Source organism: Oncorhynchus tshawytscha, linkage group LG21, assembly GCF_018296145.1.
Source record: "Oncorhynchus tshawytscha isolate Ot180627B linkage group LG21, Otsh_v2.0, whole genome shotgun sequence".
Classification (NCBI taxonomy): domain Eukaryota; kingdom Metazoa; phylum Chordata; class Actinopteri; order Salmoniformes; family Salmonidae; genus Oncorhynchus; species Oncorhynchus tshawytscha.
This window is the reverse complement of record NC_056449.1, coordinates 4,649,969-4,668,181: the sequence shown is the minus strand read 5'-3', so window position 1 is coordinate 4,668,181 and position 18,213 is coordinate 4,649,969. Positions and strand designations below refer to the sequence as shown.

Below are 18,213 nucleotides of genomic sequence, written 5' to 3'. Positions count from 1 at the left end.
ATTTTCACTCCCTACTCCCTTTTGAAGAAATGTCCCTCTGAGTCCTTTGACCTTGGACCAACACTTAAGAGTAGAGAGTTTGTTTTCATACAGTGGTATTGTTTTCCTTCCTCACGAGGAACTGCATTTTCCATAGACCGGTAAACAAAAACAATTTAGTCAACTCAAGTCAGTTACCGTTAGGCACATGTACAGCCTATTTAAATATACAGCATATTGCAGATTCTATAAGGGAAAATACTTTCCTCAGCAGAAACCAGGCTGATTCACTGGTCTCGGTGTTTCACTGTTTCCTAGTCTGGGCTGGTTGTTGTGCAACAGGCTGGGCTGCTGTGCTGCATTCCCCTGTCAGACCCCACACTGGCCCTGGACGGAGATATTTATCTGTCCCTCGTTTGTGTTAGACGGGGAATGGGCATCAATACAACCTGGGAATGCACAGGTGGACCTGAAAAAATTGAGTTTAGAGGGAAGCTTGTTGGTTACTGCCATGGTGGGTTGAGGTCATACGATGGGAAATGGGGTATTTTGTTTTGGGGTCATCGCTGAAGACCGGACTAGATCCTGCTGGCTACAAACGTCTGTTTTGTTGACTAAGCTTTACTTGTAAAAAGCTTGCAAGCTTAGTTACTTGCAAAACCCTTAGGTAGGTCAGCGTAATAGACTTTTCGGGATTCGCGGGTGTAGTTTGGTGACGGGAGTTTTTCCTGGTCAGGAAAACTCCAGGCCCCGTGGATGAGGTAACTAGGGAAGGTTGTATGGTCTAAAGCGGTGTTTCTCCGGTCCTGGAGTACCCCCCCAACGGTACACATTTCTGTTGAAGCCCCGTCGGACAAACATACCTGGTTCAACTCATCGAGAGCAAGTTGAATCAGGTGTGCCTGTCCAGGGCGACAATAAAACATTCGCACAATGAAGTTATACTCGAGGACTGGAGTTGGGGAAACGCTGGTCTTGGCTCGGACACACCATTAGCGCTTGCCAGCCGAGAGTACTTAGCACCTCTGAACAGAGTTCCGGCTGTAATTTTCCAACCGAGTGCAAACCGATTTTTACATTTAGAATCATTTGAGAATGTTGGCAGTCAGACATCCACCAGGGAGGGCGGTCCCTGAAACCCAGTGCGCCAATTGATCGCCAGACAAGCGGCAGATCAACATTCAGTGTGGTGTGGTACTTAAGTGGGATTAAAAGTGTTTCTTGTTGACACGACAGAAGACGAGCTCACGTCATCTCTATGCATGTATATGTGGAATTAATTAACCACGACAAGAGACTCCACAGGCCCTCATGCTCAATCAAAGGATTGTGTTAGCAACCCAAAGACAAGAGAACAAATATTTACCCATGCTCTCATTCCCATCTAAATATTAGTCTTGACAATGAATGGACGGCTTGGAGATTGCATCATAAGGGTGACATTGGTAGAGTTCCCTGTTTATTCCCGATAGTCCTGAGTACGGTACGTACTGTCTGTTCACTCTGTGCCGTGTGTGTGTAGCCTATTAGATCAATGGATCAACTTGACACATTACAAGTGGATGGTCAATAAATTTTGTTGACAGTGTCTGAATAGAAATAGAACAGTATTTATTGGGCCTACTTTTTCCATCCCTGGTATCCCATATGAGGGTGTCTCAATAATGGAGTTATAAACCCTAAACTCCAGCTGTGGCTAGTAATGGCACAAACCCAGCTATCGTGGTTATGGTACCAGCCATTGTTTGTCAATATTATTCTCGCTATTGGCTTTTGCCACTGTTTACTTGGCAAGTGTGAGCGGGTGTTTGACGAGGGGACTGTGTATGCTTATCTGTGTGTGGGTTCTACATTGATCATGTGTGGTTGACTCCTATCGACTAGCGCTCTAGTTATCTGGTCTGCAGATGTGTGCACTCTGCAGTGACTCAAATTCAGGGCAGGCCAGTGTGACGTTCCACTCTGCTCGTGGTCTGTATGTCTCAGTATTATGTGTATGTGTCTCAATGTGTAAATCTAAGTGTGTGTGTGTGAGTCGTTTTCCTCTAGGCCAATGCGAGCCAGCCAGTGTTGACGCCCAAAGCTTTCTGTCATTAATCAGCAGGCAGGGGAAGTCTAGGTTTTCCCTGTAACCTCCCAGCAAACAACAAAAGCTCCCACAACTATAGAGAACGCCCCTCCCCCCTAGAGTCGATGTTCACGGCCAAATCGAATTAACATAATAACACATGCCCATCAACATCCGTCAGTTTAAACTAGAGATATGTTTTTTTGCATGGGTTGCGTCTTGATAAACCGCTACAGCTGTGTTTGTCAGACCAGCAGGCATTCCGAAAATCGGTCGCATTACAAAAACATCTGTAGCATCTGAATGGTTTGGGCGACACAGTAATATGACCCCTATATGGAAAGATGAGAGTCTCACAAACACATTGTGTTCTCCGATGGTGTTCTCTGTTTTGCTCTACGACCTCCACAAGTGTCACAGAACTCGTCTGAAGGTAATCAGGTACAGGGCCGAAAAATGAATGGAAGTGAATGGGGCATGTCCATGTCAAAGGTATACGGGTCATTCCACTGTAATTAAAAACATTTTAAAAATCCTGAACTTTCTTAAATCTCTCAGATATAGAACAGACACTTCAAAGCATACTTCCTTTTGATGTATTTTCATGTATGAATCTTTTATTCAATGTGTTTCTTTGGGCTAATAGCAGTAAGGCTATATATATAGATTTATTTTTTTATACCTACAGGAGTCATACAATTCCAAATCAAATAGCCAAATGATCCTTGCTGTGACCATCTTCAAACAATGCCATATGTTAGCTTAGTAGAAACCCAGACCCCCCCCGTATTCAAACTTTTTCGGCGGGAACCCCATTTTTCCGCCACAATTTCTGGGGACCCCATTTTTTTATGAGAACTTCTCGCTACCCCATCCCACACAAAATCTAATGACACAAAGTTCAAATCGGTACATAAAATATTTTACATCATCAAATAACCTTCAATTCACTACATTTTCATCTCTTATCAAAATTAAAGGAACCAATAAATAATACAAAAATCGATATATATTTTAAACGTTTGTATATTGTACTATACAAAAATCTGTACTCTTAATTTTTTGTTCCTAAAAAATATACAGAACAAAAATATAAACGCAACATGTAAAGTGTTGTTGCCGTGTTTCATGAGCTGAAGTAAAAGATCCCAGAAATGTTCCACATGCACAAAAATCATATGTCTCTCAAATGTTTTGCACACATTTGTTTGGATCGCTGTTAGTAGGCATTTCTCCTTTGCCAAGATAATCCATCCACTTGACAGGTGTGACATCAAGAAGCTGATTAAACAGCATGGTCATTACACAGGTGCACTTTGTCCTGGGGATCACTCTAAAATGTGCAGTTTTGTCACACAACACAATGCCACAGATGTCTTAAGTTTTGAGGGCATGTGCAATTGGCATGCTGACTGCAGGAATGTCCACCAGAGCTGTTGCCAGATAATTGAATGTTAATTTCTCTACCATAAGCCTCCAACGTCATTTTTAGAGAATTTGGCAGTACCTCCAACCGGTCTCACATCCGCAGTCCATGTGTAACCACGCCAGCCCAGGACCTCCACTTGCGGCTTCTTCATCTGAGGGATCATCTGAGACCAGCCACCTGGACAGCTGATGGAACTGAGGAGTATGTATGTCTGTAATAAAGGCCTTTTGTGCGGAAAAACTTATTCTGATTGGCTGGGCCTGGCTCCCCAGTGGGTGGGCCTATGCCCTCCCAGGCCCATCTGTGGCTGTGCCCCTGCCCAGTCATGTGAAATCCATAGATTAGGGCCTAATGAATTTCTTTCAATTGACTGATTTCCTTACATGAACTGTAACTCAGTAAAATTGTTGTGCTGCGTTTATATTTTTGTTCATTATATATTTAAAAATATATATACATATATATATATTTTTTTGTGACCACACTGCAGTGCAACCCCGACTTTGAATACCACTGCTCTAGGGGTTAAGAGTCTCATTGGGTCATTACCTTTTTGTTTCCATGTGAATGTTCCAGTGATGTGCAAGAACAGATTCCAAGAGAACATGTCTTGTCAAACCAAACACAGCAAACAATTCTAGGGAGAGAGAGCGTTTTTGTAATGTTACCCATAATGTTTCCGGGATGTTTAAGAGTCCAGTTTCCCATTAGTTAGAATATTATTCCTTGTATGTTAGCAAAAACCTCTTTACTCTGTTACTATTTAGCATGTTCTGGCGTTCAGTTAGGAGAACATTCCATACATTCTAATATTAATGTGATAGACACGTTTCATGGGAACATTGCAAGAACACTCCTGTGTACGGTTTACGATAATATTCCATCAACGTCACACCAAACATCCACAGAACATGGTTGCCATGTTCTCAGAATATAAGATATTAATGTTCTAGACACATTTCATGGAAACGCTACTAGACCGAGACCGGGTGAGAGAGGGCTAGATAAGTGAATGGTGGAAAGAGAGGATAAAGTGAGACAGAGGGAAGGAGGGAGGGAAGGGGAGCAGAAATTGAAATACAGAGGCAGAGAAACAAGGAGGTAAGGAAGATAAGGGGCAAGAAGCTGTTGGAACGAAGTCACTCATATTTCTTCTTCTTTCTTCAACCTTTCTTCCCTTCCAGTTAGTTATTCATTTATGTTATTTATTTATGCTAACCTTTATTTAGGCAGGGAGTCCCATTGAGACCAAGGTCACTTTTCCAAGGGAGCTCTGCATGACAAGACCAGCAGCAAATGACACAATAAAATGCTACAACAGATACTACAGTCAAGGCAGGAGCACACCCCCAAAAAATACATCTGAAAAAACAAGTGCATTCCTCCGTGAAAGAGGTCCTCTACCAACAATCTGAATTGCCTGAAAGGTTTGTAGAGGGTTCACGGTGAGGCCATAGTGGCCAGGTAACCCAGGCTGCTTCTGCATGCTACCTCATTCTTCTTGTCATCCCTTCACAGAACAGCTTAAGGGAAGGAACGTCCTTAGCGTTGGGATAAGCCTGGTCTGAGACCCTGACCTTTGTGGTAGCCCACACCTATGGTCTGGAGGATGGAGGATCTTAAATGGACTCCACGGTCTGCTTTGAGAGGAGGATAGCTCAAGGCTTAAATATTTAGAGATTACATGATTGTTCAGAGATGCTTTTGAGTGTGTGTGCTTTTTTGTGTGTGTGTGTGTATGTGTGTGTGTGTGTGTGCGTACCCTAATTTTAACTCGTAAACCTAACCCCTGAGCCTAAAATAGACTTGTTCCTTGCGGGGACCAACGAAATGCCCCCACTTTGTTGTTTTACTATCCTTGTGAGGACCAGAAGTCCTAGTAAAACCAAACACACATACACTCATTCACACTGCTGCCCAACACCTGGATCAATAGCCAGCTCGGTAATGGAGCCCCTCCTAAGTTGCCCATGTGTTTACCAGCTGTGGCTGTGGGGGAATAGTTATGTCAAGACACACACAGACAGACAGACAGACAGACAGTGCTTTAATACACCCTCCTTCCTTCACTTCACTGACCAGAGGAAGTTTCTCCAGTGGAATCATTAGCTGGATTGACCACTAAGGCTTAACCCTGTTCTATTCATTATTGGATGGAAGCACTTCCCTTTTCCAGAGCCAGACTGCTGATCTGTCAACATTCAACAACCAGACTTTTGGGATTTCTCCGCCCCAAATGTAATAATTAAAATAGTTCAGGGAAAACGTTAACACGGTACAATCGGAATGCACCGACTGCCAAGTAAGATCTATTAAGCTGTGGGCAACATGGTGTTTGATGACCTTGTCAGCAATATGAGGTTAGGGGTTACTGAGTTTTCACAGCAACACGGAGACGGAGGGAGAAGTTGTGTGTGTACACACAGAGAGAGAATGAGAAAAAGGGCGGAAGAAAGAGGGAGAGATACTATAGAGGAGAAGGGGGGTGCTGTGCACTGCCTTCCCATACAAGGAGAGGTAAGGGGAGAAAAGAAGGGGAGGGAGAGAGAAAGCTAGAGAGAGAGGGAGGGGGGGTAGAAGGGGATACAATGAGGGAGGAGGGTGGAAGAAAGGGAGATTTGGAGAGAGATAGAGTGGAGTGAGGAAGGAAGACTGTGATAAGGCTCCCTGCCTCCCGCAACCAGACGGACTGTGCCAGTGGAGAGAGAAGAGAGAGAGAGAGGCAGAGAAAGAGAAAGAGAGCGAGTGACTGGAGCTGAGTATTCCTTGCTGTCGTGCTGTCTTTCTGTCCTGCTGATATATCCTCTGTCATTTACTGAGTCGTCTTTCCCAGGTAAGAAACTCAATCTACAACCCTGAATGTTCGATTCAGACACACTGAGTATGTGCATGAGTATTAGTGTGCATGAGTATTAGTGTGCATGTGTATTAGTGTGCATGAGTATTAGTGTGCATGAGTGTGTGGTTCTGTCAGACCCGGGTTCAAATAAATGTGTGTTTGGTATTTCAAATACTTTTCCTTTGACAGTATATTCATATACTTATTTCAAATACTATTTTCAAGTACCTGGGTTAAATGCCTGGGAGTGTATTTGAGTCAGTGTATTAGAATTGTTCAAATACTTTCTAAGTGTATTTCCAAATACATGAAAATATTAAACTACTTGTCTTTTCAAAATAAATATATCTAAATAGTTACTTTGAATGTATGTCAAAGTAATTGAGATATTTAAAATAGTATTTCAACCCAGGTCTGGGTTTGGCATGTGTGTATGTGTATGTGTATGTGTATGTTTATGTGCTGGTCCCTACTGTACATCTCTATTTGTGCATCCCTTAGTGTGTAAGTTTGTTTTTACATGATGTGTGAGTTGGTATGTATTTGTGTGTATGCTCCTGTTGCCAAAAAGGCAAAGGTGATAGTGCTGTCTGCCTCTCTCTCTTCTCTCCCTCCTCTCTACTCTTTCTCTTTCTGCTGAGGGTTTGGAATAAAATAACAAAGCCGGGTATCTGGTGAATGCTTCAGCATATGTCCCTCTCTCAACCCTGCATTCATCTGCATGTTTCTCTCCTTCTCTTAACTCCTGCCTACACTGGCATCGCTGTGGTTTGTCTTCAGCTTGCATGTGGAAGAGAGGAATCATCTGACCTCCTTTCATGGTGTGTGTGTGTGTGTCTTAATGTGTATGCTAGTTTGTGTGTGTGGGTGTGTGTGTGTGTGTGTGTGTGTGCGTGTACGTGCGTGCGCGTGTGCGTGTGCGTGCGTGTGTGTGTGAGTCCTGCACTGCATGAGGGTGATGTAATTACACAGCGTAGGTCCACATGCAACATGTTTGGCATCACTCCACATCCCCTTGTTTTATTGTGTCTCGTGCACCAGAGAAATCCAGAAAAACTGCTTTGTCTAAGTCTGCTAGTGGGTCGACTGATGAATCCTAACGTGTGCATTTAGCTGTGTGTCTATGTATGAGGCTATGTCTGTGTCGACTGATGAATCCTAACGTGTGCATTTAGCTGTGTGTCTATGTATGAGGCTGCGTCTGGGCTATGTCTGTGTCGACTGATGAATCCTAACGTGTGCATTTAGCTGTGTGTCTATGTATGAGGCTATGTCTGTGTCGACTGATGAATCCTAACGTGTGCATTTAGCTGTGTGTCTATGTATGAGGCTGCGTCTGGGCTATGTCTGTGTCGACTGATGAATCCTAACGTGTGCATTTAGCTGTGTGTCTATGTATGAGGCTGCGTCTGGGCTATGTCTGTGTCGACTGATGAATCCTAACGTGTGCATTTAGCTGTGTGTCTATGTATGAGGCTGCGTCTGGGCTATGTCTGTGTTGGCTGATGATACTTAACGTGCTGTGTGTTTCCAGCCTGTGCTGTCTCTACGCTGATGAGAATGAACGTGCCTACAATATGCTGTGCCTGTGTTTCTCTGTGTCTATGTGACTGATGGAGATTGACAGTGAGTAGTCAGTGCCGTGTTAATCTCGGCGTGTCAGTCAGTGGTATTGTTCATCTTCTCCGCTGAGTACTGACTGTACCCCACTGCCCTGACGCACTTCCAGCCCTTACATGTCTAACCTTAGATTAAAAGAGATTCATTATGTTTTTTTATTTAACCAGGCAAATTAGTTAAGAATACATTCTTATTTACAATTACGGCCTACCAGGGAACAGTGGGTTAACTGCCTTCTTTAGGGGCAGAACGGCAGATTTTTTACCTTGTCAGCTCGGTTACTGGCCCAACGCTCTAACCACTAGGTTATCTGCCGCCCCATTCCTTGACATAACGGCTATGTTTACACAGGCAGCCCAATTGTCATGTTTTGTACACTAATTGGTGTTTTGACCAATCACGTCATGTCTTTCCAAGTCAACTCTTTTTCAGAGCTGATCTGATTGGTCAAAAGACCAATTAGTGAAATAAATACCAGAATTGGGCAGCCAAAGATTGTCGAGAGATTAGCACCAAACAGCTTTCCATTGACACTGTCTGTCTAGATTCTAGAGGGAAAGGGGCAAGTGATGTTGAGAGGTTGGTTGTTGCATATGATGTTTCTATAGGTTAAGATACAGTATCTGTGCCCCTATGCAGCCAGCAGGCACATGATGCAGACATGGCCAGTCAAAAAGCACACACACGCACGAACACACACACACACACACACACACACACACACACACACACACACACACACACACACACACACACACACACACACACACACACACACACACACACACACACACACATTGTCCCTGAAGCCTATTTTCAGTTGTGGATACTGTTACCTCTCCAATATAGGCTGCTCCAAAACTCTACTCAAAGTCTTTTCTCATGGCGTACTGTGTTGTAGTGGAGGGTTTACTAGTTTACTCACCTTTTTTTTTTTTGCTTGACAGTTATCCACCTTTTGCGGAGAAATGCATTTAAAGTAAGCGGGAGCATTGCTTTTTAAAATTTTTAACCCCGATCGGCAATCACACCAATTCTTCTTTTTTTTTTACCACGACATCACTGATGGCATATCACGAGTAGGCTGCAGCGATAGTTTACTGTCCGCAGCTGTATATGTCAGTGTGCATGTTACCCATTTACTTTTTCCTCTACACTTATATTTACAACCGCAAAGTTTAACAGGCATGGTAAAAATACCATGAGTATGGAGGCAGAGAGGAGCCAGCTCTGTCATCTGATCATCTCAGCGGCTGCAGGTCTGCTGTACCCATATTGCAGGAAGAAGGGACGGGTCACACTGGCGACACACACACCTACACACACACCCGCACATTCTGAGGGCAGTCTGAGAATAAGCTGCAAAACCACTGTACCCTCTTCGTCCCTTTTTGGCCCAGGACGTTCAGTGTTCAGACTATAACCGAGAAAAAGAAACGCCAATGCAGTCATAGTCTATTCCCTCTCTGTTCAGAGCGGAAACCATGTTGTCTGCACACACACCTTAGTGGGGACAGAAGGCATATGCACACACACACACACACGCACGAACGCATGCAGGCACGTACGTACACGCACACACGCACGCACACACACACACACACACACACACACACACACACACACACACACATGCACGAACGCATGCAGGCACGCACGTACACGCACACACACGCACGCACACACACGCACGCACACACGCACACACACACGCACGCACACACACACGCGCACGCACACACACGCACACACGCACACACACACGCACACTGAAAATAGCCTTGCCAGGCTGTTGTTCTGTTATTTTAATTCTACCAGCCTCATAGACAGGGCGGTAAATCAGGATAGGGGGACTAAGGGGGCGTGGGACACAGGACAGGCAGCGTGGCTCTGGCAGTACGGCTGATTTACACTCATCTCCGGGAGCATTGTAAATCCCCCTTAAGCCCTGATGTACAGTGGCAGAGTACAGGGAACCGGGGCTCACGCACACACGCTCACACACACGCACGCATGCACACACACACACACACGCACACGCACACGCACACGCATGTACACCTGCAGATACACAGATGTCTTTATAGACAACCAACATGTGCATATACGGTATGGATGGTCCACTCTCCCATTAGCACATCCAGTGTGACTCAGCAGTGGTCAGGTCAGGGTCAGGGATGTTTTGAGGATGGTCAGTCAGTGAGGTCAGTCAGCAGGCTTTATGTCTATCCTTAGAATGTCGGCCATGTTTATTTTGGACCAGGGTCTTATCCAGACAATACAGTGACATTGATGAATGCTAACAGTTCGATGGCCTCTACCCTCTACCCTGCCCTCTGACTGCCCCTGCCCTGACCCGACATACTGGGATGATACAGTATAGAGTAGAGTACAAGGAAACTAGTTTAACTAACTGTCACACATCCTGACCTGGACTCTTAGTGTCAGCGTCTTGATGAAATCCTCCATCCTACTCTGTTGCGAACACTTGTAATTGACATTTCTTCTCTTCCCTCTGTGTCCAGTTTAGATGATGTCATCGAAGCTCCTATCCTGCGGTTGGCTGCAGCAGCTGCTGGTGGTGCTTCTGAAGCTCACCCTATCCTTTGCTGGACCGACTAATGGGACAGAGTGTACGGCCAGAGGTCCTGCCTCCTACATCCTGGTATTTACGGGTCACTGGAGCCCCCAGACATTCCCTAAGCAGTACCCACTGTTCCGACCCCCTGCACAGTGGTCCAAACTCATAGGTGAGATGAACCACTAGCTCAGTCCAAAATCAGGCCCTAACCACTACCTCTAGACACTTCATGATACCCCCTTGATGATCAGAATACAGACACAGCGTATACTCCTTATAGTCGTCTCAATGACCTATAATGGCCTCCTCACTTTGCCTTTTCCCCTCATGACAACTGGTTGGTGGAAGGGAAAGGACACATCACTTTTCACCCATAAAACCCTTTCACATCAGGGCTCACAAGGGAAAAAGGGTGAAGGAGCGAGGCTATTTTAAACAACAGAGACAGAGAACAGAGACATTGATCGATAAAAAGCATGTGCGCGCGAGAGAGAGACAGAGTAGACCACCCACAGTTCTCCATACTCTCTAGAGAAAACCATGTTACAGAGAGAGATGGGGAGAGAGAGATGCTCAAGGAACTCTTGTGGTGAGTTGACAGACCAGGTAAAATACAAAGGCTGCCTTGTACTCAGCAGTCTTAAGAGTGGCATGTCTCTATTTGTGGTCACCTCCCTTCTCTTGCTGACTTCCTTCCTCTTCCTCTCCCCCCTGCGGTCAGGGAGCAGATCAGGGATAGTAGGCCTGACAGGGATACTGGCTCGGCCTGCTCCTTTCTTCACCTGATCATGTGCTGGAGGGCTCACAGCTGGCCAGTTAACCTGTTCCGGGCCTCCCCTTCCCCCCATGGCCCGGCCCGGCCCTGCGCTCCCAGTCCACCTCCACACACACAAGGGGGAGAGAGAGAGGCTAAATGCTACCAGATGATACAGGGCGGGTACCCCACAGGTTCTCTCTCTTACTTACTCTCTCTCCTTCACTCTAGCTCACTCTCCCTCGCCCTCACCCTCCTCCTCTCAATTTTGGGGCTGCTGGGGTCCTGGAGGCAACTAGGGGCTATGGTGGTTTTTAGAGTGTGGTGGGGTCAGATGTCTTACCTCACTAAAGGAGGGAGGAAAGTGGCATCAGGCTCTACTTGGCTCTGCCCTGCCTTGCCAGCGTGGATGGATGGCAGAGGTGTGCGTGTGCCAGACTTGATCTCTGCATCACTGTATGTGGCCGCTGTGGGTTTGTCTGGCTTCCAGAACTTCCAGCCATGCCCTGTCAGCCTGCCAGTGGGTGATGGCCTGTTGCTGCATATAGAGACAGTAACGTTGCACATAGGCCCTGGGGACATGGACACGCCTCTGATGACTTAGACTGGAGGGGGCCAGGGACAATGAGCCCAGGGAAGACAGTTATATAAAAGAGTTATTAGTCACTGAAGAAGAAAAACATGACTCATTTTGGGTCTGGGAGTTGAGGAGGGCGGTCGTTAATTTGCGGCAAGAAATTGAAACGTTACGTGAATCCGAATCTTAATCTGTATTATTGGGTTTCAGGAACTTGACGCTTGTGGGAAACCTGCTAGTATGGAAATTCAATTAAGTGCATAAGTGACGGGGGTTGAGGAGAAACAGGATAGTGTGTAAAGTGTGTTTTTGTGGGTGCGTCGGGAGTGTGCGTGTGTATGCACGTAACCGTGTGTGTGTGTGTGTGTGTGCGTGCGTGTGCGTGTGTGCGTGTGTGTGTGTGTGTGTGTGTGTGTGTGTGTGTGTGTGTGTGTGTGTGTGTGTGTGTGTGTGTGTGCGTGCGTGCGTGCGTGCGTGCGTGTGTGTGTGTGTGTGTGTGCGTGGATCCTGAGGTTGGCTAAGGCAGAGATGTTATAAAAGAGACTGAGACTGTGTGGTTGTTAGTTTGTCTGACTGACCCTCTGCTAGCCTTATAACCACTGATCCCAGGCCAAGTGTGGCTTATGATGAGAGTGACAGGACAAAGAACAGACATCTGACTCAGAATCAGTTCTTAATAAGGACAAAGCGAGAACAAAGGCAACAATCCCTAGTAAAGAAAACAGCAGAAATGTGAGACATCAGAAAGGGGGGAAGGAGGTAAAGGGTATGGGGAGTGAAGAAACAGAGACAACAAGAGAAAGAAAATGAATTTGTAGTTTTATATAAATGATTAACCTTTATTTAACTAGGCAAGTCATGTGTGTGTAAAGAGATCATTAATGCAGTGAGATTAACTCAATCTAGATGAGAGTGATCGCATCAAGGCAAGGAGAATGGAAGAAAAGATACATTTTCAGTGCCTTTCACTGCCTCCCTGTCTTCTCCCAACAGCTATCACTCACAATGGGCAGCATCGGCTGTTTCAGGAGGGGGCGCTGGCGAGTATAGGGGTGCAGAACTTTGCTGAGGTGGGGGTAACTGTGGAGCTGGTGAAGGGGGCGAAGGATGCCAGGAAGAGACGGGAGGTCGGTGCCATGTACAGAACAGCGGGCATCCCCACTGGCATCGGACACAGCTCCACAGAACTGCTGCTGCAACCTCGGAGCCCACTGGTAGGCATCACACACACCCACGCAGGCACGCAATGCATGCACACACAAACACACACACACTTTGTTGCTTTACATAAACCTCTTCACAACCTTTCCACCATCCGTTCTGCTCTCCGCTCCAACCACAAATCCTTACCAACAAACACACTCCTTTACTCAATCCATTGTCAACTCATGACCCGATCCTACCACAGGCAAACCCCTTGACTCACTCCACCCTCTCTGGCCAAACACTTAATCACTCTTCTACAGTGCTCCAATCAGACTAAGTTTAGCATCCAGCCCTACGGCCACAAACGCCCACATCCGTCCTGCCTGGTCTGGACTATGTCTGCTGTCTCCCCCGCTGAACTCAAGGCCCAGGAGGGGGCTTCATGGGGCTGATGCTGGAGCTGGGAGTGAGGCTGTAACAATAGGCAAGGGCTGGGTCTTAGACTAGGGCTTTGGCTGGGGGTTGTTGTTGGGGTTGAGCAGGGGCTGGGGTTGGGGTTGGGGTTGGGGCTGGGGCTGGATATGGGAGTGAGGCTGGAACGATAGGCTGGGGCTGGAGCTTGTGGCTTAGGCTGGGGCTGGGTTTGGGACTGAGGCTGGGCAGGAGGCTAGCCATTCTAGGTGGATTCTAGGCTGCCTGGGGCCTGTGTCTGTTTGTTTATCTTTGCCCTCGCACTTAGTTGATGACTGAAGTGGAGAGAGGGGGAGAAAGGGGCAGAGAGAGAGAGAGAGGGAGGGAGGGTAGCTCCTGGGGGTTTGGAAATAGAAGGGCCACAGAGTGGAGCTGGTGATCTACATTTTGTTTATTAGTAATTCCACTGTCTGCCGGCACCTGGAGCCCGTTGTGCAAACAACCCCCACGAAAAGCATCTCTCTCCACTGCTGCCTGCCCCATACTGAAGGCTGGAGTTTGTCTGGCATTCTCTGATCTAAATGTGAGGTATGTGGTGTGTGTGTTTGTGCTGGCCTGGCCAATCTGTTTTTAGATCAGTGGGTAGCAAGGCGGAGAATGGGGGCATGGACATGTGTGTGTCTTTGTGTGGAACGTGACAATGATGGCTCAAATTGTCCTTCTCTGGAAATACACAAAGAGATACACACGTAGGCTTATGCTTATTACGCACGCACGCACACACACACACACATACACACACACACACACATTCTCTTTTCCACAAAGCAAACACATTTGCAATGTTCCAAACATCCTCACATGATTCTCATCTCCATATTCATAAAACTTCTATTTCTGTCAAGCACAAAATTGGAACCAGACCGATAACAAACAATTCACCAACTACCAGAACCAATCGAGTCTACTCTACACTAGGAAACCACCGCACTTCGACAGATTAGTGCGACCAGTTATGCATATTTCTTTAAGCTTCTGGTACTGCCAGGTTTGGACGGGTTGCGGTTGGGGATTTTTCATTCTCTGGGCCTGGGACTCCTCTGTGGGCCCTGGGGAGAGCATGCCTAAATGGAGTGTGAGTGTGATTATGGGACTATAAGTGGGTATCAGTGTGTGTCAGCGAGTGTCTCTGGCCTTCAAGTAAAAACCGCTGCCCCCGCGGTGGACAGATCAAGCCAGAACGTGTTACGATAGATACGCCGCCTTCCCACTCGCTGCACAGGCCAATGAAATGGATATAGCAGGAGGGATTCCTGGAAAAACCACCGTTTCAGAGAAGGTTTAGAAAGATGAGAGGGAGGATGGAGGGAGGGAGGGAAGGAAGGAGGGATGTGAGCGAAGGAAGGAGGAGGTCAGTGAAGGATAATTGTCAAAGCGGATGGAATAGTAGAGATGCCCCTGGGCTAGTCAGTAGTCTCTCTAGTCTCTGTTAACTCCTCATCCCTCACTGTGTGTCACAGGATAGAAACACACCACTGATGTCATCCTAATTTGCTTGCTGCTGCTGCTTCCCAGAGTCCAAACTCTCCACACCACTCCACCCTAATGCACCTAGTGCACTTTGATGTCTGCCCCATCCCACCCCATACAAGCCTGTCCACTCTACCCCATCCTGTCCCACCTCAGCCCAGATCCACAAATAGCAGGCGTCCTGTCCCGAGGGAGGCTGTGCTCCCTTCCTGGTCTTTAATGTGCTGTTTTCTGGGCGCCTGCCACCCCGGAGCCGGTTCCCAGGACGCTTCCTGCATGAGGTCACTGTCTTTCAGGAAACATCCATCACAGAGGAGAGAGGGGAGTAGAGGAGCATAGAGTTGAACCCCACACAGGAAACAGCGGGTGTGCTGGAACGGGTGGACACACACGTCAGGCTATTACACAACCAGGATGTGTAAAGCCAATGACCGATTTTGTCCATGCATGTGTTAGCTTCAGCTATAATCCTGTCTTATTACCACAGCCAATATTACACACACATGATCTGAATACTGTACTGTAACTAAACTCTCATTTCATTTCTCTACCTCATTTCATTCCTCCCCTTTCCTCTCCTCCCCCCCTCTATGGACACAGCTCTCTCTAATGGTGAAGGTGATCCCTAGCCCTGATTGGTTTGTGGGAGTGGACAGTCTTAACCTCTGTGAGGGCGGCCAGTGGAAACAGGAAATGACCCTTGACCTCCAACCCTTGGACTCTGGGACGGACAGCGGCTTCACTTTCTCTTCACCCAACTATCCCACCGTCCCTCAGGAAACCATCACACGGGTGAGACAGACGACTTCTCCCCTCGTTTCACTTTCACCTAAGGGGGAAAGAGGGCCACGGAGGTTGCTTGACTATGGTGTAGGCAAGCTACTAACATTCCCCTTACAAGGAAGACTTAAAAGTGTAATTGAACTTTTTCCACTAACACAAAGTCACAGTTAAAGCACACAGCTTTGAATTATTAAGAAGTACCGGTAATAATCTGATATTAGTGTATGTTTTAGTGTGTGTTTTAGTGTGTGTTTTAGTGTATGTTTTAGTGTGTGTTTTAGTGTGTGTCTTAGGGTTTGTTGTTGACCGTTTTCTATATGTTGTTGTCCCCTTCCAGATAACTTCCCAGATGCCCAACCACCCAGCCAACTCCTTTTTCTACCCCCGTCTCACAGAGCTCCCGCCCATAGCCTCCATACGGCTGACCAGACAGAGCCGTTCATCTGCCCGTCAAACTCCCATGTCCAATCACATTCTGCCTCACCCTATCCACCCTCAACGCTTCTCAGGTAGGTTTACATGCACACATCCCCCATCTCTTTCCCTCACTTTCTCTTTCTTTCTCCCTCTCTCTCTGTGATCATATCGATTCACTTCATTTCTGTGTTAATTCATTCACCACATCTCTTTCCCTCTCCCTCCCTATTTCAGAGACACCATTAGACTGTGAGGTGTCTATGTGGTCGTCCTGGGGTCTGTGTTTGGGGCCCTGCTCCAGGGGAGGGGTCCGCCATCGTACCCGCTACATCCTCCTGCGGCCGGCTAACGCCGGAACACCCTGCCCCGAGCTGGAGGAACAGACCGAGTGCACACCACACAACTGTCTGAAGCGCCAGTGACCCCCAACAGAATAGGGTGAAGTTGCCCCAAGACACTGATTTAAAGTCAGTTTTAGGTTTAGGCCAGTAAGGTTAGGATTCGGGACTGTAAGCTGATCATAGATCTGTGCTTAGGGGGAACTTCTAATTGGAGCCACACCCCTGGCAGTCTCCATGGTAACACTGAGACTCAAACATACACAGACCACAATAATGTAAGCAATGGACTCTTTCACTGCAGAACGCACAATCTCTAGACCCAGATAAGTCTTAAGTGGCGGTGACTTGTTTGTGTGGTCTTTTTGGAGTACTCTGGCAATCTAAAGACCAACTAGTCCTGACTTGTATTGAGAAACACTGTCGTTGACTTATTGACAAGTACCCACATGACAAAAGAGCACAATGCCATTATCAGTGGACATGAGAGACAGACAACTATGTAGAGGATCTTCACTGGCACACACACACACATGCCCTTGTACACAAATAATACACTCTTACTTTGTGTAAACCGGGACATTGATTTACATGGGAATCCTATACAATGCTCAGCCATCATTCAACATAACCACACAGACAGATTTATAAATACCCATTTCACAAGACACAACTGATGATGGCTCACTGTAGCCCAGTACCCCATGTCAGAAAACCCTAGCCAATATGGAGCGAGGCGGTTTCATAAAAGAAAAAGGGATACAGGTTTAAAAACAAAAACAAAACAAGAGCAGTTATATCTGTTGTCTCTCTTAATATGTAGGACATATTTTGTATATACTGTATGTTCTGTTGTAATCGTTGTATCTTGTGTAACTCATGAAATAAATATGGAGGTTTTTTCTGTAAATAGAAACTCCTGTGTTATTTGGAGAGCCAAAAGGAGCCAAACAGTCTTAACATGCTAGTCATGTAAAAACCTTGTCCAAATGTGAAACTGCTGTCACACTGAAGAACGCCCTTGAATTATGTCTAATAGGAGTTCCAGTAATCCACAACGACATGAACTTATTTGTGTCTTGTATGCCAGAGTGTAATTTTAACAATATTGAAACCTCTTTATTGGTCTGGCCAAGGCCTTTGGCTACTAAATAAAGACATGGAGTCACTCATAAATATCATTAAACGACACGGACATTGATACCGTGAAGGCTATGTCATATCAACAGAAATACAAGAGGGCAAATCACTACACTCTTAATGTTGAATGAAGAAATACATGCATTTGTAGCATTATTGAAGTAAGTAGGCCTAAGCCTTGTTCAAGCCAGAATGATGTACAAATACAACCACTGGATAGGATGCTAGTCTGTAGCGCTATTCAAAGCTCAATAATTTATCCAAATAGTGCTGGCTGTAAACGTTTGAAAAAGTTTGAAAAACCTTGTACATAATAAACACTCTTCATAGTCCAATAATTAATTCTCAAGCATATATTCCTGAATTATGCAATAATATCTTGCTTTTATTATTTCCATCCTGCTATGCTGTTGTGTGGTGTTTGGACAGTGCGTTTTGAAATGCTGTGGCACCACCTTGTGGTTAACATAGGGACACGTGAATTTGCGAGTAGACGACAATCTCATTCTTTTTCAATCAATGTAGTCAAGCTCAATCAATGTAATGCAAGAGCCAAAGTGTGCAAAGTAATCACTGTCAAACAGGACATGGGAATAAAATA

The 18,213-nt window shown here is 46.1% G+C and overlaps 1 protein-coding gene across 2 annotated transcripts; it reads left to right on the top strand.

Moving 5' to 3' along the window:
• The first annotated feature begins 6,077 nt into the window (after positions 1-6,077).
• On the top strand, positions 6,078-17,904 carry spon2a (spondin 2a, extracellular matrix protein). Of its 2 annotated transcripts, none has more exons than XM_024382602.2 (6): positions 6,078-6,309; positions 10,466-10,685; positions 12,841-13,061; positions 15,535-15,726; positions 16,055-16,226; positions 16,369-17,904. In XM_024382602.2, exons 2-6 carry the CDS (start codon positions 10,466-10,468, stop codon positions 16,554-16,556), a joined length of 993 nt encoding a protein of 330 aa, XP_024238370.1. In that variant the 5' UTR covers positions 6,078-6,309; the 3' UTR covers positions 16,557-17,904. The 2 variants fall into 2 exon arrangements, with proteins under 2 accessions (XP_024238370.1, XP_024238369.1); XM_024382601.2 differs by having other exon boundaries at positions 6,079-6,309; positions 10,461-10,685.
• The last annotated feature ends 309 nt before the right edge of the window (positions 17,905-18,213 follow it).